This window comes from Mytilus galloprovincialis, chromosome 7 (genome assembly GCF_965363235.1).
Source record: "Mytilus galloprovincialis chromosome 7, xbMytGall1.hap1.1, whole genome shotgun sequence".
NCBI classification, from domain to species: Eukaryota; Metazoa; Mollusca; class Bivalvia; order Mytilida; family Mytilidae; genus Mytilus; species Mytilus galloprovincialis.
In genome coordinates, this window is record NC_134844.1 from 11818309 (window position 1) to 11843515 (window position 25207).

General features: G+C 30.0%; 2 protein-coding genes across 3 annotated transcripts in view; one reads left to right on the forward strand and one right to left on the reverse strand.

The window, feature by feature from the left end:
• LOC143082314 (DNA-binding protein RFX6-like) overlaps positions 1 to 636 on the reverse strand; it is a 74817-nt gene extending 74181 nt beyond the window's left edge. The window contains exon 1 of the mRNA XM_076257953.1: positions 493 to 636. Coding sequence (XP_076114068.1) covers positions 493 to 547 — 55 coding nt within the window. The 5' untranslated portion in view covers positions 548 to 636. The remainder of the gene's footprint in view (positions 1 to 492) is intronic.
• An 8410-nt stretch (positions 637 to 9046) lies between these two features.
• Positions 9047 to 24220, forward strand: LOC143082315 (uncharacterized). 2 transcript variants are annotated; one of them, XM_076257954.1, is made up of 7 exons: positions 9047 to 9159; positions 13653 to 13854; positions 14753 to 14986; positions 15820 to 16334; positions 19066 to 19267; positions 22275 to 22505; positions 23575 to 24220. In XM_076257954.1, the coding sequence occupies exons 2-7, from the start codon at positions 13654 to 13656 to the stop codon at positions 24088 to 24090; spliced, it is 1899 nt and encodes a 632-aa protein (XP_076114069.1). In that variant the 5' UTR covers positions 9047 to 9159; position 13653; the 3' UTR covers positions 24091 to 24220. The 2 variants fall into 2 exon arrangements, with proteins under 2 accessions (XP_076114069.1, XP_076114070.1); XM_076257955.1 differs by having other exon boundaries at positions 9085 to 9159; positions 13593 to 13854.
• Positions 24221 to 25207: the final 987 nt, after the last annotated feature.

The following is a 25207-nucleotide window of genomic DNA, read 5'->3' on the forward strand; positions in this document are numbered from 1 at the left end:
AAACTAGACCATAGTGTTTTCAATATTATATAGATGAAAATATGTAGACAATAAGTAATGCAGATCTATAATATTGACAGAATTTGTAAAAACTTGTATCTACATGTAAACATTCTGCAAAAACATCTCATAATTTAGGAACCTAATTTTAAAAGAAGACGCAACGTACCAAAGCTAAAATCGAAAATATGTGCATTTTTCATAAAAAAAAATGTTCTAGATTTATCATCATACAAATAACAGAACATATATTTCTGAAGCCATAATATATCTATCCGTTTACATTATTTTGTTATCATACAAACGGTCTTGTTTGTCCCAAAATACAAGAGTATGACTTTTGAATTTGATATCAAAAAGCATACCAGGAAAATAGATTTTTTCATATCAGGAAAATTGATATATATAATTTCAAACAATAGTTGTTTGTCATCACTGTTATATGTAATATCAATTGCCACAAATAAATATATTTACAAAAAGATATCTCACCTATTTTTGTCCACGGCCGAAAATCTGGAGTTCGGAAATAAAATCCACTTTGCATAATCAAAAGCGTTTAACAGCTATCTATCTTTCTAAATTATTGTTCATTTAAATTAAATTAGATTGGAATAAAACAGTGTTTTTATTGTACGGAAGCCCGTTGACATATTGTTTAACAATGTAATAAGTGAAAGTTTTTGTATCTAGACAAAGGGTGGATTTCTGGACTCCGGTACGAGGCCAAAGCTATGTAACCTCAAATGAAGTGATGGGCCGCCGTTCTAACACGACGACACAAACATTTACACTCGTCTGATTGGCTGAAAGCACCCGGTATTATTGAGCAATGCGTAATTGTTTTAAGTATTAAGTCTTGTAGTATCCGTTAAGCACGATAACGATAATTTTTCTCGCCTTCATCTCAATGTTTACTTGTCTCTGTTTTCTTTGTAATATCAAACGAATTTTTATCCCATTAAATACAGAAATTGACATGTAACCTTTGACTATGTTACTCCTACAGTAGATAGACAAATAAAGGGATAATTGTGTTTAATTGATATACAAGTAGAAAGAACCAGGTTAAATGAATCAGCACTATCTAAAACAAAACACAGAAACACATTTGTGGATTATATTTCATGCATTATTTTAGAGTTTGCTACATTTTGAAACCTTTTTTATCCATTTGTATGATATAAACATTCAATTACAAAATCGTAAACGGATCTTCCTTTACCGTGGTCAAGTAGGTCTCATTTGGTCCTGATATAGAAGTCATGATGCAGCTTAATTTTGTTGCTTCACTAACTATTTGTTCCGAACATTCCTGGTAAAGTTAGCTGTGAAATAGATACCTGTTTGTATGTCTTAAGATACCAAACCGTCAACCCGGCTCTTAATTTAAGAACGATATAAATATTTTGTTGGTATATTTTGTGATATAAAACATAAGTTATTTTTTATACAGAATTCTGTATTCAAAACTGTTTCAATCTTATATATTTCTTAATTGATTTTTGGACTATTCACGTCAGTTTTTGTTTTCAAGATCAAACCTTGAAATTTGATTGTAGTTTAATAAAGTGGTACTCGGTAAGCACAAACTATTTAGATATGTTTTTTGCAATGCAAATTATTGTTCAAAGATAAACGAATAACCTTTAGAATAATTCTCAAAAGGTTTTATTTAAATGCTTTTGTGCAAACGAAGACAAGTTCGTATCAATTATACAAAAATGCAATTTTTCTTTCAATAGACAATTTCATCTTAAACAAAAGAAAATCCTAGGTGGGAAAATGCTCCGTTTCTAATAAAACAAGAACGAGAAGAAGAAAAATTCCACAATTTTTACCATGAATTGTAGATGTTTGCATCTGTTGCAGTAACATTTGTTCTGGTATTATTGTTATTAGTTATATTGTAGAATCGTCCTTGAAGTTTATCCGATATTTTCATAATTTCTCAAATGCTATACTTTAAAATCTATACTGGATGTTTTCCATATTTTGATTATATAGCTCCACATGTATAACGTTTTAACTGTTGTTATATTGCACAACATTACGTGTCAAACATTTAGTTCTCAAAATTGTCAACAGTAAAACAAAAACATAAATGAACTCCTAGAAAAAGCCTATTATCCATGGCACAAACACATCAAACTAATGGAAAACAACTGTCACAAATCTGACTTGGCACAGTTAATGTGTATGTAAACGGAATATATTGTGCAATATACCAGATACCAGTGTTTAAATACAAACAAAGTAGAAAAAGAGACCGAAGAATAAATAAAATATAGCTATCTACATTTTACTAAACATATTTAATAATCGTAATTTTTATTTCATCAGTTGATATGTTTTTCAACCATTTCTGACATTTTTTTCCTTTTCAACAAGAACACTGTTTTGAATCGGACAGCCGTATTACTGAGTTGCCATTCTTTGAATATATTTTTCCAGTATACTAGTTTCTTTGCACATTGCCATGATATGTATTTCTTTGGGGTAGTACTGTAATGCGTGTTGAAAATGAAGTACCAAATGCTTCCTAGAAAAACTGCAGTTTCCATAAACTTCAAGTATATAGGTATGGCCATTTCCAGAACGATAGTAAACTCCACAAGTAAGTAAACTCAACTCCGGCTCACCAGTACAAATAGAGACAGAGTATATATGACATTTACAACTAATAAGTCAAAAGATATTCATCCTTGGTATATGTTAAACTTCTTTAAATCCACTGTATAGAATGTTTATCAAAAGTGAACTTCAGTTAAAATGTGATTTTGATTCGATTTGCTTGGCGTTTCACTGGCTTAATCATATAGTTTCATATAAAATGTTGTTTGACAGTATATTTATAATGGTAAATCACGTTTTGAATGAATAACAATGTTTGTGTCCTCCCAGGAGTACAAACGACACAGTTTGAATACTATGACGTTTTCATACAGAACATATAATTGTTGTTTACTATTTTGCTTTTCTTTTTTATGAAGATCGCATGTCTCATTATGATAATGGTTTTTTAATTTCGGTTTTTGTTATTAATTTTACTTAATTAATTTACTTTTAAGAAAGTTGTGATTGTATCAAGGCATCGGAAACAGTAGACGCTTTTGGGTAATAAAGATCAGTGACGATTTTAAAAACGTGAGCGTCAATGATGAGTCTTTTATAAACAAAACGCGCGTCTGGCGTAAATATAAAATTGCAAGCCTGGTTTCTATGAATGAGTTTATTTATTTCTTACAAATATTATCTAACAAAACGACATAGAAGTTTTGATACTCAAAGGAAATCTTTGCCATATCAACATATCTAAATAATTGAACTCCACTTTTTACTCTTCGGCTTTGTACTTGTTAGGCTTTATAAATATTATAATACGAACGTCATTGATGAGTCTTATGTAGACGAAAAGCGCGTCTGGCATACTAAATTAAAATCCTGGTACCTTTGATAACTATTTAGTATTTCTTAACTTAGAATCTATAGACACACAAGTCTCACTCTTTTCAGAGGTTATGGGATTCTCTCAGTTATTGTATTTAAACCTTAATGTGCATCCTTTAATAGATGTATTATATTTTAGCATAGGTACACTTCTGTCGCCTTAATTTACAAATTTACAAGCCTGTGTCATCAATTAAAGATAGTCTCCCTTAGATGTATTGGTGTAAACAATTTTTTATAATGAATAATACAAGTATATTTTATAAACACATTCACAATTAGAAGTCAGAAACTAGCAACAATTGCTTAGATGTCTTATCCATCTTCAACTGAATTGTGTCATTATAAACGACAGCATCATGTGTAACAGTTGCATCACTGACGAAATGTTTATGTAGAAATAATGTAAGAGCTGTATATAAACCACGAACCTCGAATCGTTTGTTGGACCGACTAGCTCTGGTAACAATGGTTTTGCCTCCATCCACTTTTAAAACCATGCAAAACGCCCCCTGTAATGTATTTTACTTATATCTAAAGTACCCACAAAGCAACAATACATAGATATTAAAATGAATAAACCAAAAACACTGAATATTCAAAGGAACCACAGTGATAGAAACAATGTAAACGTAATATAGTCCACTAAACGTAGAAAGTATTTGCGTCCGAAACTTTTCAGGATTTATCTTCAGAAAGAACGTTCAAAACCCTCAAAAATCAAATCCTAGGATTATACATTACTGAATACATGAAGGTCCATAGGGACTTTTATAATTGGTAACACTTATTTTGACATACAAAGACATTTCCTGCTGATCATAATAGTTTACCTGCTTGTTGGTTTAGATTTTGATATATTCATATGTTCACATGGAAAAAAGTAAAATAAAAAAAAAACGAACTCCGAGGAAAATTCTGAACGGAATATTACTAAGCAAATGGCAATAACAAAGGCTCAAACACATCAAACGAACGGACAACAACGGTCATATTCCGGACTTGGTACAGGCATTTTCTTATGTAAAAGAAGTGATCTTGGTTCTAGCAAACGAACCCAAATTTTTATACCCGTTTAATATATTCAGCTACATATATCGTGACTTAATTTGATGTTCATGCATTATTCAGCTGTATACCCAGTGACTTAATGTGATGTTCATGTAATTACTTTGGCACGTAAACTACTTACCTAAATTAATGTTAAAAATTGAATACAATATATAAAAAGAGTACATTGTACGCTCATCGATATATTGAGGTGATACAAATCAAGAAAAAAAAACCACACAGATGTAGGGGAATTGCATACAATTCAAAAGGATATGTCGTCTCCTTCTATGCGCTCATCACCGGCCATGCAAATCATTATACAGTCATAATGTAATAATAGGTAAATTAAAGGACTGTTCTGTTATTTATAGTTCCAATATTGTAAAAATATGTCGCTACTGATTTGAAACAAAACACATCGTAAACCATGGCCGTGATTCGTATTCTTTTCCTATTTAAACAGAATTACGGAATTTGTGGAAGTAAGGAATCAGTGTGAAATGAAATGTGTTCAAAACCCACACTGTTTCAATTCAAATCTATGTAAACATTGAGAACAATCATGCAGTTGTCATCGTGTGTTTGTTATTACGATCTACAATATTTCAACATCGGTAATCTGTTGTCGGTATGCTATTTGAACACACTACCAACAATAAAATGGACAAAAAATTATTTCGAATGTTTTATTGAACATTCATTATATTGGCATTTGTCAACAATTGTTATTTCGTGTTTTCCTTTGTTGTTTTGTTTGTTTTGTAAAATAATGATTTGATCATTCCAATCAACTGCATCGATCAATGAAAAGCATAGAATGTTTATCACTAGTAATTTAATATGGGTATGACCTCATTTTGCCTTTTTCATGTCATGCCGTAATATGTTATTTGTTACTCATATATTAATAAACCATGTCTTCTTCAGAAAGCATAATATGTTGTGCGAATTAACAAGGAATGTCAGATTCAGACCAGAAGTTAGAGGCGTATCTGAATCTGATTATGATGATGTTATTTTCATCAGATCATCTGTTCATGATGGCTATGATTATTTTCCGTTTTATTCCATAATTGTTTACATTTCCTTTTGAACTATTGTGGATAACTGTCTTATTTGCAATCATATTTACATTTTTTGTGTTGGTGGCCTTCAGCTGTTTTCTGCTCTTTGATCAGGTTATTGTCTCTTTTACACATTCCCCATTTCCATTCTCAATCTCATCACACATATATAAAAAACATAATAAAATTTATTGATGTCAAAATGAAAAATGCTCCATATACAAGCATTTTTTTTTATATTTCAATTTAGGTGTAATACTACCATTGATTTTCCCCTATTAGACTGTTAAATTTGCACTTGTCAAAAAATGTGCAGAATTTATCTTTGTTTCAAATAAAGAAATACTTGGCATGAGTAACGTTTTATCCTGTCCAGAACTATAGAAAAAAATTTCACATTACATTCATTTCATATAAGAAAATAACCACCGCTGGAAGTTTACCAATCAAACTTCTCCCCTTATTTAATCTGTGTATTAGGTTTAGTAACCATGTAATCTCAAGTTTACAAAATATTCTATTGAAATCCCAAATGAAAAAATAATGGTGCTTTGAAATACCCAAGACATATGTTTATGACACAGAAATGTGTTACTGCAATAAAATATAGGATTAATTACCTACAACTGTCAAATTAAAGGAAATATTTTCGACCTATTTTCGTATACAACCGGATGTGAAGTACCATGCTTGATGGTATTACACCTTTACAATGTTAAAATGAAAAATGTTCAATATATATAGAGCATTTTTTTTATTATTCAATATAAAAAGTCGTATTGAAAAAATGCTCCAACGTTTTTCTATATCTAAAGTGAAATGAAAAATGCTCCATGTTAGAGCATTTTTATTTTTTCAATATATAAAGTCAAATTAAAAAATGTTTTTGATCAGCAATTTCAATATTTGCTTTATTGAATGAGTTTGAAATATGTTTATCCTCGTGAAATCAAAAATTGTAATGTCATAAAAAATTACAAATTTCAAATCTGATTCAAAAAATGATTTTGTAAAGTAACTTCAAAAGATTGTTGTCACAATTTTCCATCCCATTAACTTTAAACGTTCGAGAGCACTTTTCAAAATTTATTTTTTCAGTTTAAATGACAAATGTTTGACGTTCTGCTAAAAAAAATGATGCCCGCTCACTTTAAATTTGAAATTTGGTAACTATGTTGAACGCATCTATCGGATCAGACTTGAATTAAAGAACCACAAATAAGTTCAGACTGTCATATGTCTTGACTCACATTTAACCAGTTTTAATACCAATTTTCTTTATAACAAATGTTTGTACCAAGTCAGGAATATGACAATCGTTATCCATTTGTTTGATGTGTTTGAGCATTTGATTTTGCCATTTGATAAGGGTCTATCTGTCTTCAATTTTACTCGTAGTTCGGTATGTTTGTGATTATAATTTTTAGTATTTGAAAATTGAAAACCAAACCTTATGACAAAAAGGATGATTTCAACTTCAGAATTCGAAAGTTTCTAGTTCTAGGTAAATAGATTTCATCAACCGACCGATGCAACTAGGTTTAGAATAATTTAGGTTTCAAAATTAAGACATAAAAAACACACACAAAACAATTGCGTGTATAATTAATACCGAGACCAGTCCTGATCATAGCATATGAAATTCAAGTAAACAATATCATAGCAAACAACATATCGTTTATATTAAATTGTGTATCTATTGACCGACGGAATTATTTATAATAAACGAATTGATACGATGTCTTTTTTTTTTTATAAATCAATAATGAAATAAAGTTTCAAAATTAAATCGGAAAAACAAACCAATTGTATGATAGAAAGAAGGTTATCTGTTAGATTTAGACGAGACAACAATCTTTTTATTTTTTGAAAATAATTATAGTTTTAATTGGGAGTTTCCATTTTAAACTTTCCTCGGAGCTCAGAATTTTTGTGATTTTTCTTTTTAGAAAGATGTATTAAAATGAAGAACATTTATAGTATAAAAATGTATGTTCCTATGGTTTAAATTATTTCGGTAGAAAATAGTAGAAAAAGTTCATCAATTATTCAGCACTTCAACTCAAATTACCAAAAAGGATTTGCTGATTCCTAAAATAATTGCTTACTTTACTATAGTCTTACTAAAGAGGCTTATATTGGAAAATTTATCTGATCTAACAACCAATCACAGAAACCCATATTGTTTTCTCTTTGTCATGTTAAAGATGTCTATTAATTATCAATTACAGATTTCTTACAAAAATTCACATTTCAAATAAAAATTAAAAACTTTTCATTATATACTTTAAAAAAATTTGCATCATGTAATGGAAAAAATTCATAAATAAAAGGATTGGCTCAAGTAAGATTGAAACAAAATGAGAAACGTGTGTTTCATCCAAAAAAAGTGCCAGTAAACAAACACGTTATGTTATACCGAACAGTAGAATGACATATCTTTTTTGAAAATTGTCCCATAAAAGGAAGACAACAGTACATCAAAAGTACATATATAACAAACTGCCACCTTTCTTGCGACCAAAAACATGCAAAGGTTAACCCAGTTAAATCTGAAAAAGGTAAAGATATAGTAAATATTACCCATATGAATTAATTACACACATATTATTAATTAAACATCTAAAGAGGATCAGAGTTACAAATATGCAAGAAAACATATACAATGGTCAATATTTACAACAGTTGACAAATTCTAAAAAAAAATCTTGTTACAAAAGAATCAAAGTATACAAATAAAAATATTTTTTTTTTCTGACTCCGTAATTAAGACAAATAAATCTGATAACTGAAACAAATGATTTTTAAAAACCTAATATGCATGCATTCAACCGTTATAAATGGGGTTTACTCGCAACTGAAATTTCACGTACTATGAAATATAGTCGAGGATGTAAAAAAATTCTTATTTACTTGTATTTGTTTTTTAATACCAGAATTGAGTTATAAACCAAAAGAATAGTCAAGGTAAAATTGAATGCAATTATGTGGAATGACATCTTTTATGAACATTACATCAACATTGTAAGGGTTTCGTTGAATTGTGCATGTCAAATGACAAAAAATAGGACCTTGACAACTCGGATGTGCTATATAGGACACATGTCGTTACCAGACCAATAAATATAGACTGTATGAATTAAGAGTTTATTTTAAGACTTTGAACGTGTTTATTGAAAATAACCTGAATAATATTTACCTTATATAACCCAGGGAAGTATACACAACGGCCATGTGTTTACAATGATCCATCGTCCAGGGATAACCGCTGAACTCAATTACAAAAAAATCTATTTTTATACTTTATCCAGTAAGTTACACATTAATTTTTATTACACAGACAAAGTTTGCGTACAAAAGATTTATAACATTCTCGTTAACGGTTAGATAAAATACATAAAAAAACAAACACACAAAAATCTACACATTACCTTTACTTATAATTGACATTTAAAATTGTATTTTTAACACCTGGGTTACATTGTTCAGTGTCGGTCAGTGATTTTTATAGGTTACATGCTCGACATTGTTAATTTGTGTATTCTTCATTTCTGTTTTTGGATGTGTATAATGGTCTAAATAGGAAAAGAAAGTAAGTACAAAATTATTAATGTATAAGGCTGAGGTATAAGGTTCACTATAAGTTTTATTTCAGCTGCAAAATGTTCGTGTTTTTAAGATAATGAACTATGCATAGGTTCAATTAAATTGTCCCAGTTATTGTTTTGCATATACATGTGGTATCAATTTACTGGAAGTAAAACTTTTAGACTAATATTTGATTATATTGAATTTCCTACATTTCCAAATTATATATGTAACTGAATTCATAATCGTATTGGTTATGACATTATACTTTTTTTGTTGTGATCGTATATTCCTAGTATGATAAGTTCTTCTCTCATTGGAATATAATTATGTTGTGTAATTCAGTACATTATACTTTTTAAACGCATCAAAAATATGTTCACAAACAACCATTATAGATCATTATACTGTTACAGCTGTGAAAAAGATGTGAGGGTTTCGTTTTCTGTTTTACAAAAATGGCATCGACATTATTTGATTTGCCGATTCTAAATAGATTTTGCCCCGTATAAATAATGTTGTGAACAATTTTCCAGGTGATTGTATTTGCTTTCTTAGAGGACATACTTTATTTAGAATTATCCATAATTTTTTCCATGGTAATTTCGAATTATACTGAATACTCCATTTTATTTGACAGTTTGGAACTATGGCTAAATTTTACGAATATTGGATTTATTTCGAAGACATTTCAGTTGTGATTGGTGTATTATTCTGTGTAACGGACAATTGAAAAGTATGTTAAGATAACCCTACGTAGACTTAAAGTCACATGGTGCCGAGAATGTATTTACAAAAAATGAATTTTGTGCCATGCATCCAGTAAATCCAACCAATGAAAAATTACCAACCTCAGACACATCGGCGTTGAATACTGCTGGGCAAAGAGGCTTTGACAGATATAAATTCAGATGACATTGAGGCAAATTATTTGATAACTGACCCGACATCTCTGCATTTAAAGCTGCATTATATTTGTATCACGGAAAAATTACTCAAATAATAGGGATGTTCTGGTAACTAACAGAAAACCCTGGCCGTTTTTGGCACAACTTTTTTGATCTTTTGGTCCTCGATGCTGTTCGACTTTGTGCTTGTTTCGGCTTTCAAACTTTTGTATCTGGGCGTCACTAGTAGATCTTGTGTGGACAAAATGCACTTCTGGCGTATTAAAATTTTTAACTTGTTGCCTTTTGTTGGCTGTTGTTCGTGTGTTTCTTTGTCGATTGTGTTCTCCAATTTATTTATATTGTAGACCTGTGGTGTTGAGTTGTTATTCTAATGTTATATTTCACATGGCTATAAAAGAGGGAGGTTTGGCATGCCACAAAACCAGGTTCAACCCACCATTTTTTCCTTTTAAAACTGTGCTGTACCAAGTCAGGAATATGGCCATTGTTATATTATAGTTCGTTTCTGTGTGTGTTACATTTTAACGTTACGTCGTTTGTTTTCTCTTATTTTTGAGTGTAAATTCACATTCGATAAGACGTGTCACGGTACTTGTCTATCCCAAATTCATGTATTTGGTTTTGATGTTATATTTGTTATTCTCGTGGGATTTTTTCTGATGCTTGGTCCGTTTCTGTGTGTGTTACATTATGTAACACACACAGAAACGGACCAAGCATCAGTCATTGTAGTGTTGTGTCGTTGTTCTCCTCTTATATTTAATACGTTTTCCTCAGTTTTAGTTTGTTACCCCGATTTTGTTTTTTGTCCATGGATTTATGAGTTTGAACAGCGGTATACTACTGTTGCCTTTATTCATACTGATCCGGATCATATATCCTTGAAACCCGACATCTGGTTGAAAATCACAGGTATAATGTTACGAAAAAAAATACCAAAACACCATTCTTGAAAGAAATAAAAAAGAATAAAAAAAAATCTGCAACACAATTTTGCTATGACTTATTTGCAAGATATAGTGATGAACTTGTAGGTACAATAGACAAATATGTTGGAAACTTTTATTACAATAAAATCCTTTAGATGCCAGACTATCCCAATGTGTTCTACTTGAAAGCATGAGCTATGCTGTCGTCTTTCTTTTGCTTGTATGGTTTGCCAGAATGTTTTTACTTTTGAATTGCATATTGAAAATATTGAATATATATGAAAATATCAATGAAAAAGAAAATGTGTACCAAATACTTTGAAGACAACATTCATGCATCAGTTCAATGTGTTGGTCCAGAGAAATCGCTTTATGTTCATCTGTTAACAACTCGGAGTGTCATTAACTGCCTGGTCCTCTGATGAACACTCTCTAAATTCAATGTGAAGAATGTATTATCTTCGAAAGGAAAATAAAAAATGCTAAGCTGACAAAAGAAAGAACTTGTACGCAACCGGAAAAGAGAATCGAGACATTGAAAAAAAAATACAATTTTAATTATCAACAACAAGAAAATTGCAGAAAAAATCATGACCATGGTTTCTCAATGCTGAAAAGGGCACAAAAACGTTAAGCAGAATGATTGTTTGATATCAAAGACAAATTATTTTTGACGAGGGTGTTAAATCTTGCATTGGCCTTGGTATCACAATTTTCTAAATACACTGTAAATTATCACGAAATTTACATTTTCAGACAAAAACCTTATCCCAATATAAAAGTCATATGAAATGAGTGAGTGGTGAAAAAAAAAAAGTTTATCCAATTTTTTTACCAATGCATGTATATATCATAAACTTAGTCCTCTGTGCACGATTTTCTCATTTTTTACGCAAATATAACGTATAATCGTCATTTTTTTTTCTCTCTGTCTGTTATGATTTAACAAATATGGCTGCTCATTAAATGCCGTGTTTTGAAGCCAAAGTTTACCGCTTGTCACCTTATAGTAAACAAATAACAAAAAGCATGGGTATTGAGCACGTGTTTAAAATGTACAATAAGAGAACTGTTTATTTTAATGACAGATCCATGCGTATTGCGACCACCGGATTTTTACGAGGAAAGTTACGCTCAGGTCACGATGCATACGGAAAATATGTCGGCGAATTGCAATTAAAAATAAGTAAACTTCTTCTAAATGTGGACAAATTATAAAATTTTCCTCAGAAAAAGTATATGTACATAAGTTGTATAATAAAAACTATCCATTTAGTTATAAAAAAACATATGCATATGTTTTTTTAATATGAGGATTCTTATGACTTTAAATGGCTGTTTTGAAATGTTTCACAGTAGTGTATCGTATGACAAAAAAAAATGAATTTTTCCAACTGTGTAATCCTGTATCATAGAACGATGGTGGTTTCTTTTTTTTTTTTTTTTTTTTTTTTATTAAATTTAAATACATTTTATTAATAATCACTTGTAACGTCAACCCTAAGTTGGGAAGCAACTGAGGGCCCTCGATCTTAACAGTTTCATTTGTTAGGGGGAAAACAAATAAGAATAAAACTCTCATTATAAATAATTAACATCTATCTTTGTACAAATGACTAAGTAATTATCATCTATCTATATAGTTATACTTCACACCATATATAAACATTTGAATAAAGTATTCATTCTATCTGTATTTTTTTTCTCACAAGAGTTGCCTGTATTAATGAAGCAGTTTCAATTTTATAGGACTTCAACCCGTTCTTTAATTATTTTAATTTATATTACATTAAATTTCTGGTCGAGTGAACTTTTCCACGTGCTACTCTTTAAAAATTATCTGAAAGAAAATGTGTAGTTCCTTCATGAAAGTTGGATTTAAGATTTTGTTTCCCAAAAAGGATTTATTTCAAAGATATGGTGAGTGAATGTTTGCTTATAATATTTACCTGTCGATACAACATGTACTTGTTACGAGTAAATAATATGCATAATTTTCATACACAATAGAAAAAACATAATACATAAAGGGAGTTAAGAGCAATATGTACATGATAATGTATTCTGTATTAAAGAGGTCATTACGCTGGCCTGACCACGCAAAAATATATTCATATACGAAGTGTCACACATAGTAGAAAAGGTTGCATTGTTCGTATTTGGTTTTATAAATTTGAACAAAAAATGCATTTCTTGTTTTATTATATTGAAAATCATCGATTTACTTGTCCTTTTCTTTCTGATACTCGTTTCCAATTTTTGTAATTTTCGATTCTTTGTTTTGATTTCAATAGTAATAGATAAATGGTGCGACATTTAAGTAAGTTGTGCATTTGCATTTATAATTTTACATGAATTGTTCGTCTTATCTATGCGTTAACATGTTCAGAAACACATGTATGAATTAATTGTATTTAAGTTCCGAATTACAAGCGCTCGTAATATGAACGGTTATCGAAAGGATTTTTTTAGATTTAAGTTTTCTTTTGTTTCTAGTTTTCTTTTTTTTTTTTTTATTAAAATGTGTAGAATTTTGATTACAAGGATTTTATCAATAGAAGTTACGATAAGCTTGTTACTTTCGGGTTTTTTTTCAGGGTTGATGAATTTGTTTTTTGCGTGTCAAATACATGTACCTTATATTTTTACTCACACAGTATGGAACTCAGTGCGAATAAAGAAGCGATGATAGATTCAGACAAAACAGAAATAAAAAGAGTATCATTAGCTGATTATGATGATGTTATTTCAATCAGATCTGCTGTTCACGGCGGCTTTGATTATCTTCCATACAAGTTCAAATCCCTTATAACACAGTCTCACAACGAAGGATATGCGACAATTATCAATGGAAAATTTGTAAGTATTATTTAACTTTATTATTATTGAATTTTATTAATTTTTTTATGAAATGACGATAGCAATTTGGAACTGCAAAACGAATACTTTACGTTGAAGAAAACACACAACTAGGTAAAAAGAAAAAAATGTTATTTAGACAAAAAAAATTGAACAGTGTACGCTGATTGAGAATAGTAAAACCAAGAATGGCTAAATTGAAATTCAAAAAGAATTTTGAAATAAAAAAACCACAAAAACGATTAATAAAGGAGATATTGTTATACAGCAATGTATTCAATCTTACTTGATTGCATTAACTTTTGCCCATAAACATTAGTTAGAAGATAAAAATTGTAAAGAAAGTGATAATGATAATAAAAAAACTTTACTTTAAATAAATGCATTAGATTGAAAGAAATGGCCATCCTATATTATATCTTTATGCACATCATAGGAAGCAACACAATACATTATGCCTGTACATAGACCGAATAATCTGTCTCTTCGTGTTTATTTTTGGCATTTCATATATCCTATTTATCATTTGGATTTTTCATTAATTGTTTTTATTTTTTTTTTAACATGTGTCAAAAAAAAAAAAATATCAAAGGAAATATCAAAATGAGGAAGATAAAATATGGGAAGGGTAAAATATGGACACAAAAGACAGAAACATTCGGGCTAGCCTGTACCAAGTTAGGAATATGACTGTTGTTATTCCTTAGTTTGATGCGACTAATTTTGAGATTGACTGAGCTTTTGATTTTGCTTTATACTTTGATTTGACTACTAAATATTAAGATTATTTTCGTAAACTGTATTACATCAACATTGTTTCTAACGCAGTGGTTCCTTTAAATAGTCAATGTTTTTGTTGCTTTGTTGGTCCTTTAGATATTAGTTATATACATTGTAGGTGGCGTTTTGCATAGTTTCAAAAGTGGATGGAGGCGCAACCGTTGTTACCAGAGCAAGTCGGGTCCACAAACAATATGAAGGTCTTGGTTTATACAAAGCTCTTACGTTATTTCTGCAAAAACATGTATTCAGTGATGGAACTGTTACAAATGATGCTGTCGTTTATAACGACAATAATCAGTCGATGTTGGATAAGACATCAAAGGGAGAATTGACGTTATTAATGCATAGGGTGTGTATACCAATGATAAAATATAATACATTAATTAAAAAGATACACATTAAGGTTTAAAAAAAAACAATAAATGAAATAATCACATAACCTCTGAAAAGAGTGAGACGTGGTGCAAATGTTTAAAGATGAACAAATTTCAACTAGATTCTACATTAAAAAAAACACTAGGAAGTGGAGATCGATTATTTAGATATGTAAATAACGTAATGATTTTATACATGAATCAAGAACATCTATGCCGTCTTGTTAAGCAATATTTGTAAAATATATTTTTTAAAATAACCCCTTTTATTTATTACCCATAAGCGCATACTTTGTTCGATACATCACATCTTTCTCAAAGGCAAGGATAACCGAATCTATTCTCAAAACCCGGAATAAAAAACTATTATAAAAATGAAATATGCGAACTTGATAAATAAAATAAAAAGACAAAAATCTTTCACTCTCTAATGTATGAAACGTAATATTACAAACACTGAGTCGTTGGAGTTGTTCGTAGAACTATAGAATTACAGGCACTTCAATGGTTTTAATTACACAAAATTTTTGAATTTCTAGACCAGAACAATTCCATAAGAATTGTAAAATATCTAAAACGTGAAATATCATTATAAATCTACTTTCTAACGACATTTTCTTTCAAATATTTTATGCATAGAATTTTACAAGAAGTTTAACATATAAAGTAGATGAATATCCTTCGATTTTAGTTCATTTACGACTTTGCATATACTTGTTTAGTGCATATATAATGTTTGAATTTTTTAAGTCTTAAATTTCCGGCTCTCTTGTTATATACTTGATGATCGTACGTATTTTTGTTGCAGAACGTAATTGGTTTCAAGATAGATAGTGATAAGATGACAAATATTACACAGATGCCACTTACATCAGACAATACTCGTATTTTGTATGAAGTGGATCTTATATCAGCTTTTAAGTCTAGAAGTGTATGTTCTTCTCTGTTCCCAGAGGAGCGAATCATATGTCATTTTGTACCATATAGACTAACAGAACGAAACATACCACTTATCTTTTCGGAAGTATCTCTTATTGTGGGAACTGGTGAACCTGAGTTGAGTTTTATTACTTGTGGAACTTACTATCGTTCTGAAAATGGCCATACCTACATCCTTGAAGTGTATGGAAACTGCAGTTATATGAGAGACCATTTAGTACTTCATTTTAAACAAGCATTACAGTACTGCCTCACAGAAATAGATATCCTAATAATGTGCAAAGAAAATGATGCTGAAAATATAAACAATGAAATAAAAGAATTTCAACTCGGTTATATGGTTGTCGACTTCAAAACCGTGTTCTTGGTTGAAAAGAACATTAAGTAAGACAATAATAAAAATGTTAGCAATAGGAAAAATATGGTTGTAAAAATGTCACTCAATGATTACAAATTGCGTTTATATAATATTTAAAAATATATTTATTTTTGTTTTTGGTTCTCCAGTCTCTTTTTCTATCTTGTTTGTGGTTAAACTATTATCCCTGATACCATATATATTCCGTTTACTTACAAGATTATGAAATTTTGTTGGACGGGCAATCATTATGTATCACACATCTTCGACATGCTATGAATTCGTGATGGATAATCATTCGCTCGAGTAAATTGAAAACAGCTGGTCAATAACTTTTTGATAATGTTCCTTTCCCTTCTGTCACTAAATAGTTGAACTGTGTTTGTGTTGTTTAAATGTGTTGGTTTTTTTTTGTTATTGGGGGACCCAATGAAATTGTGATTTATTGGTCTTATTGCAAACATAATAACACATTATCTGCTGTTCAATTTTATAAATTTGCATAGATTTATGTTTGAACTTCTGTATGCAAAGTATGCTAGAGGCTCTTTTGGGGATTATATCAAGATATTGTCGATTACTGTCAATTCAGAAATCTTTGTGTGCGTTTATTTTTGCTATTTTTGAAAAGTGAACAAGAATGCAAGACCAGTTAATGCAATATCGGTAAATTTGGCACACACGATATACTGTCGAAATCTACAATTCGATTACTTATTTTTGCGAAAACTATTCTTAGTGTTATACATTAATAAAATAAACGCACACATTTTTAATTTACGACTATATTTTTTTTATTTCCATTGTCTTACTTATAATAAATTAAAAATTATCAAAACGCATTAATTTTTATTTTTTTAGTTAAATCATTTTTATATTAATGTCTGATGTGAGTCGTGTATTATATAAGTTATGTCTCATAGATGTTGAAAATATGCTGTTTTAATCCACTATTTTCTTCATAGTAAACAACTTTAGATCAAAGTACGACTTTCGATACGGAGTCTTGGCTCACACAAACCAAGCTATAAAAGGCCACAAAATAACCAATGTAAAACAATTCAAACAGGAATACAAAAGGTCTTATCTATTTAGAAATGAGAAATGAGAAACACTATTGAACCAAACCAACAAACGAAAACCACTTAACAACGGACTTCTTTTAAAGTCCTTTTAAAGACTCATTTTGCTGCAGGTTTCAAGAATGAGAAGACGACTGTCATCAAATGGATACAATTTGTTCCTTATTTGTATACTTTGAACATATAGTGCTACTGACTTCTAGTCACACCATTGTATCTTCTAGTTGAAAATCTTTAGATCTCTTCCTTCGATTAATTATTTATTTACATATATAAATTTTAAAATTGTGTTTATGATTTGTCCCTTAAATGGTAAATTTACTCTGAAAATAACAAAATGCTACTTCTCTTCCATTTCATTATCTGATTTGTTATAAACAATTTTGTTTTCTGTTTATTGCATTCTTTTTTAATAATTTTTTTTATAGACGGTTAGATGGCCATTGTTATATTATTGTTCGTTTCTGTGTGTGTTGCATTTTAACGTTGAGTCGTTTGTGTTTTCTCTTATTTTTGAGATATTGAGATCAGACGTGGCACGGTACTTGTCTATCCCAAATTCATGTATTTGGTTTTCTTGTTATATTTGTTATTCTCGTGGTGTTTTGTCTGATGCTTGGTCCGTTTCTGTGTGTGTTACGTTTCGGTGTTATGTCGTTGTTCTCCTCTTATATTTAATGCGTTTCCCTCGGTTTTAGTTTGTTACCCCAATTTTGTTTTTTGTCCCTGGATTTATGAGTTTTGAACAGCGGTATACTACTGTTGCCTTTATTTAGAAGTCAAAACGACTAACCATTATGATAGTTCTTAAATAAAAGCACATCTATAATACTGTTATCTATATTAGAAATAAATCATTAATTATCCTGACTTTTAATGAAAGGTAATGATAAATGTTACCTTACATATACTATAAATAGATACGATTATAAATAAATAAAAGCAACAGTAGTTTACTTCTTGTTTATTCTTTAGTTTTCTATGTTGTGTCATGTGTTCTATTGTTTGTCTGTTTGTCTTTTTCATTTTTAGCCATGGCGTTGTCAGTTTGTTTCAGATTTATGAGTTTATGTGTCCCTTTGGTATCTTTCGTCCCTCTTTCACTTCTGTTCAAAAGTCATAAATAGATTGAGAGAAAACTAATTCGGGTTACAAACTAAAACCGAGGGAAACACGTCAACTTGACGAGTGAAACAGCAGAACAACAATAAAAATTACTTGAAACAAAAACAAACACCAACATACATAGAGGCTATTTGATAACAACTGCCACATCCTGGTCCAGGTACAAAGCATTTTAAAAAAGAATTCTGTGAGTTGAATCTAGTTTTATAGCTAGCCAAACCTCCAACTTATTTGGCAATGTTTCAAAATATCGCTTAAATGACAACACTACGTGACAGGAATACAGTACAAACAATCTCAAAAACATTCCTCACAGAGAAACGCATAAATAAATAATGTATTAAATAGTACATTTATTTAGTTACATTTACACGACAGAATAACATTTAACATCTTTCATTAACGACAGCGCATGACTCCACTAACAGTGACGTATAATCCCTCTATTTAGGTACATATATTCTACTAGGTATTCTTATCACTTCAGTAATAAAATATGTTTACATTATGTCCAACGAATTTGTTTTGAAACATTCCATTGGTTTTGTAGGAATACGTATGTGATGACAGATCCAGTGATGATCGATTCAGAACAGAGAGAAGTGAGGAGAGTAAACGACGCTGATTACGATGACGTAGTGTCAATCAGATCTTCTGTTTACGATGGATATGATTATCTCCCTTTTCAGTTCAAATCATTAATCAACCATCCAGACAACGAAGGATATGCTACAATTGTGAATGGAAAATTTGTAAGTTATAATTTAAGTGTCAAGTAAAAGCTTCATTTAAAAGACAAATCAATTTTTCATTTAGTTTTTTTTTTGTAATTTAAGAAGACGAAATAAGGAAAATAGTAAATTAATATCTGCATTGAGAATAATGGGTTTTTTTCAGCGATATACCTGAAATATAATAATTTTAAAAATCTATAGTGACACCTGATGATTGAGAAAGATTAGCATTCAAAGTTCTAGTTAAATGTAATTATATAGATGAGGAACAATCAGGATTAAGACTGTTGTTCAAATTAATAGTTCTTGTCATCAATGAGAAGAGTTTTATATATATTATTGAAGCTACCAATTAGGAGTATAAAATATAATGTATGTTTAAAGGCAACAGTAGTATACCGTTGTTCGAAATTCATAAACCGATTGGGGAATAAAAACAAATCCGGGTGTATTAATTTCCTGTTTCATCGTATGGTGTTTTCATTTCTTAACTGATACTTGATAATAAAATACGAAGTGTATGTACAAGGATAAGCTCCTTGTAAAGGAACTACCTCAAACAAAAAAATGAATACAAGATTTTTTTTTTAATTTAGCAAAACCAACCTTTCCACAGATAATACAACCTAGGCATTTCTTTTTAACTTTTTACATATTTCATTGACAGCAACTTTAACATGACATGTCCATACTAATGTGCTGGCTACTAGACTGCGTTACCGACTGATTAGTTACAAAGATACAGAACTTATATTTTAATGCGTTACGTTAACACAAGACTCACAAAGGGAACTCGAATAAATCCAGTTATTTTAAAAACAGTTTAAAATTATTCAAAAAAGACATTCACATTTTAATTGGTTACTAATTATTGTGCGCGTACCAATGCGTTGATACTAAAAGGGGCGGTAACATATGATTGTTCTTCCTTGTTAGAAAATAGATATATTCAACTACAAAATATCTAGTTCTATGTTTAGTCTAATTAAAGTTTGTTTTTTTATAAAAATTGTCAGTAAATAATAGTCTAATGTAAGACATGTGGTAAAAATCGACATCACAGAACATTCATATTTTTTAAAACTATATGCGCTATTCCACAAGTAAAATAATGCTTATGTACTTCGATCGTATCTTCCTTTTTTTCAATAACTTAATATAAGCCAGTTTATGATATGGTGATTTTGGGCAGGCGTTTAGATGGTTGTAGTGGATATAGTGATACCAATTTATGTAGCTATTTCCTAAAACATTTTTTCAACAGACCCCTTAACTGTTTCAGTATAATTGGGCACATTAAGAGACTGTACGAGTATTATGTAAGTTTTCGTGAAGGATGTTTTTTATCTGCATTAATATTTGTTTTATCTGTGGAAATCATGGCTTCAAGATTAAGAAGCAATACTGATTTTAAAGGTATCAAAATCAAATTAGATTGCAAAAGTCATACTATAAAAATTACACAACTAGCAGATGATACTACTTTATTTTGTTGTTTTAAATATGACATTCAAGTAGCTATGAACGAAATTAAAATATGTGTTTCTTATTCACGATTGAAATTAAACAGAAATAAAACAGAGGGGTGATGTGAAGGAAGCTTAAATCATGTAAAGACAAAATAGAGGGAATCAACTGGATCAATAGACCAGTAAAAACCTTTGGCATATACTTTGGGTATTGTAGGGAGGAATGTGAAAAACTAAATTGGAAAAAATAATTGAAAAGATGAATAAACTATTTTGTTCTTGGAAACAAAGAAATCTTACTATTTTTGGAAAAATTCTGATAATCAAAACACTAATTGTGCCTATTTTCACTTTTGTTGGATCTGCCTGCATAGTTCCAGAGAAAAATTTGAAAGAAATGGGAAAAAAACTTGCTTTTAAATTTGTTTGGGATAAAGTAAAAAGAAATTCAATTATTGGTCCATATGAAAAGGGGGATTGGATATGATAGATATAAAAATTTATGTCACTGCTTTAAAAGCTATGTGGGTAAAAAGACTAGTAACTGACTGTGAAAAAGGTTGTAATTTTAGGTAAAATATAATAATGTATAAATTTTTATTCAGACATTTAAAAGAAAAAAAAACTTACGATTTTTAGATGGAAATTACTACAACATATTCTACCCAGACCTGTTGGAGGATATGAAATCTTCACTTTAGTTTTACAAATGCCAGGTGTGATGTTACTATGATGCTATAAACATAAAGTGTAAATTTTACTCTCGTTGGCAAAACTTAATATGTGATAAAGCTGTTTGTTTTGCTCATACATCGTTGTCAATATAATGGAATTGTTTGCGACTATATCAAGTTAGGAATATAATAGTTGTAATCCATTCGTTTTTTTTTTTTTATTTATATTAATAGTCATGTCTCTATCGGGTCATAGCATTATTCGAAGGTTATCCCGATGGTTACTTAGATGGCATCTAGTCTGAAATACGGATTAAATGCTGGTACATTATAAATAATTCATTTATCATTAAAAGAGGAACGAAAGATACCAGATGGACAGTCAAACTCATAAATCGAAAATAAACTGACAACGCCATGGCTAAAAATGATAAGGACAAATAGACAAACAATAATACACATGACACAACATAGAAAACTAAAGAATAAACAACACGAACCATCTTGCACATTTTGTAATTTGATGTATGTCTAAATATGTAAATAGACAGTATGTATATGTGACTCAAATCTGTGAACATGTATTTCACAGCTAATTACCCTTTAACATCTCTTTATGATAAATTCATTTAGGATAAGACTGTGAATCATATTGAATGATCAGATCTAAAATAGGATCTTTTTTGCAGTTTTTGCAGATCTGTATAAATGTATAAAAATATTAAAAATTTGAAGCCTTAAAACAAATTTGCAAAACAAGAATTTAAAATACAATACTTATATCTAACAGACAAATATCTTGGGAAGATGTAAAGGTGGTCATTTGATAATTCATATTACTATTGCATTTTCGAAGTCAATGTCTAATTCTTGTACTTATAGGTGGCGTTCTGTATGGTTTCCAAGGTTGATGGAGGGGAAACTATGGTGACTAGAGCAGGTCGGATCAACAAACAATTCGAAGGACATGGCATATATAAAGCACTTAAATCATTTATTAAACAACGCCAATACAATGGTACCGTGTGCTATCATGCTTATATTGCAGCTGACACAAATCAACTGATTTCGGGCGCGATTTCTAGAGGTGAACTTGCTGTGTTGGAGAAGAAAGTAGGTTATTGATATTTTTATGAACAGGAACTATTAAGATAGAATTCAACATTGGGTCTTATAAGCTATCACTGCCACCTTGCGTTTGTCGTCAACCATAGGTTTTAACATTATTGTCAATTTCCTCTTCTGAAACCACTTAACCATTTTTAACTAAACTTGGTCGAAATTATCATCGATGTATCTTTAATATATGTGTTAAACCAATCAACCAATCAACATTGCTTACATAAAGGATAATGGTAAAACGTAAGAAAATGTATGATATCTTCAAACCATAAAAGACACAGAATATATGACGGTTTTGTGATGTTCACATTGTCAAGATCTGCCTACGTTACACTTATCAGACGTAGCCTTGTGTTTGTTATTGCAGTAATCGACAGACCGTGCAAGGGCTGTATAGCCAGTCAATGAAGTTAAAAACTTCCATTTGTTGTTGCATTAAATGATGATTTTTGATCAATTTAAACATTTTAAAAATTATGATAGGAAGAAATGGTAAATTAATAATTATAACTAATAACTTATATAATTACTTACAACCACTTCATTTGAACTTTGTTGGGTAGTTGTCTCATTGGAAATTATCTGACAGTCTGCTTATTTTTATGACAAAAAACAGTAAAGCTTTTAAAAGATGCATGCACTTACTGATAACTTCTAGTAGTTCAAAATACTTTTCCACCTGATAAATGAAGGTGTTGTAAAAATAAAATACGGGACGTATCATTAAATTTTGTAATTAACTGGCAAAATGATCTTAAACACCATGACTCATTACTATCAAATACGTGCATTGTCATACTGTACACTTAATATAAAACAAAAAAAGACATGATGACGAATAAAGATTCAAACAAATTCGGTCTGTAAAATGAACTTTTTAAGTTTCTGTCCTAAAAAAACACTCAAATATTATAAAGCAGATGAGGTTAAACATAATTCATATAGCCGTTTACAGTACGTCCAGAAACAAAAACAGTCTTTCATGTTTAACTACAGTATAACTTTCTAAATGTGATGACATTACAGTTTGAGATATAACTTTTGGTTATTTTCATTACAGAACACTGTTTTCTATAAGCCCGAGCATGATTTAAGAGCTCTTATAGAAGTTATGGACTCACCAAAATATTCTCGTATAATGTCACCGAAGGATATGGAAGATGTTTTTCAATCTAATGATACATGCATAAAACTATTTCCAGAGGCGAGAATAATGTGTAATATAGTGCCGTATAGACTTAAAAAATCAAATATTCCATTGATTTTTTCGGACCTAACCTTAATAGTCGGAACTTATGATTCCGAATGGCAACTTATCACGTGTGGATCATATTCCAAATGTGAAAAAGGTCATGTTTATGAATTGTATGTTTATGGAAATAGCTGTTTCATGAGTGAACATGTAATTATACATTTGAAAAATATTTTGAAATACTGCAACAGCGAGTTAGAACTGCTTTTACATTATAATGAAAAACAAGCCAAGGCATTTGATACTGAAATGAAGAAATGTCAATTCATTGAATTAAATGGCTCGTGGAAATCGGAATATCTGCTTGAAAGCAAATTGAAGTAAAAATGTTGCATATGAAACTAAAGATTAAACAAAGGAGAAAATAGAATAAATTTATCTCAGTACTTCTCAAATTTGCTGCATTAGAGTTGATTACATTTACTTTAATAAAACATTGCATTGCTTTAGTTACCTTTTCTCTTATTTTCTTTTAATCTGACGAATCTTCATCTTGGTGACACTTAGTCAAATAGTCCCAACATTTCCAACCTGATATATATATTTTGAAAAACCTTATTCTGAAGTGAAAAAAAATCTAGTTAAAATAATGTACATTGTAGAAGAAATGACTATGAGTTTGACGCCGAGTGTTTATAGTATCTTTAATTCCTCCATCGAACAAAGTAGTGTATATAGCAAAACCATTTAAACAAATACACAAACCATTTAAACAAATATATCAACATCCAATGTAAATTCAAAAAATGGGTGGTGGGGACAAAAAAAACTGACTGAATCAAATGCTCGACTTGTAAACCCACAGAACAAGTGGAAAACAATTGTCATATTCCGAAGAAAATGTTGGGTTATAGGTTTTTTTTTTAGTATCTCTAAGTAAATTGTTTGCAACGAATCTTGATAAAATATGAAATAAGGTTAATTTCAAACTCCTTAATTTAAGGACAAGATCATAGTAAATTTACATTCTATGTCAACAATATTTGGTTTGTGCATTGGCTGCAAGGATAATAAGACACTTTGAAATATGCTATTTATTATTGATAATTATGTCATGATCTAATGACCATGATAACATTTACAGTCTTCCTTAGTTACTATACATGATAGGTGAACAATATGTATTCCTTATTTTGTCCCGTTCCCATATTTGATAACGCCGCAAAAGTCAAGCGATGCATTCAGGATTTAATAGGTCTGTGACAAAACTTATTTTTTATTTTTGGTCAACGTTTTTTTTATTTTAAAAGTAGTGTTTGTCCGTCTGGAATAAACCCTCAATTTTGCTTTTTTGATTTGTTACTTTTATTTGACTTTTTAATCTTTTCATGACATTTTTCAACATCGGTAAAAGAAGGGCGAAGATGACAGTGGGACATTCAAACTCGTGTGTCGAACATAAAGAGACAACGCCATGGTTTAAAGTCAAAACAATCAAAAG

Excerpts from the sequence above, each read along its gene's own strand:
- LOC143082315 (XM_076257954.1), top strand. The coding sequence starts at position 13,654 with ATGGAACTCAGTGCGAATAAAGAAGCGATGATAGATTCAGACAAAACA. Across the intron at positions 13,855-14,752 it reads CAATTATCAATGGAAAATTT|GTGGCGTTTTGCATAGTTTC; the intron begins GTAAGTATTATT and ends TATACATTGTAG. Across the intron at positions 22,506-23,574 it reads TTGCTGTGTTGGAGAAGAAA|AACACTGTTTTCTATAAGCC; the intron begins GTAGGTTATTGA and ends TTTTCATTACAG.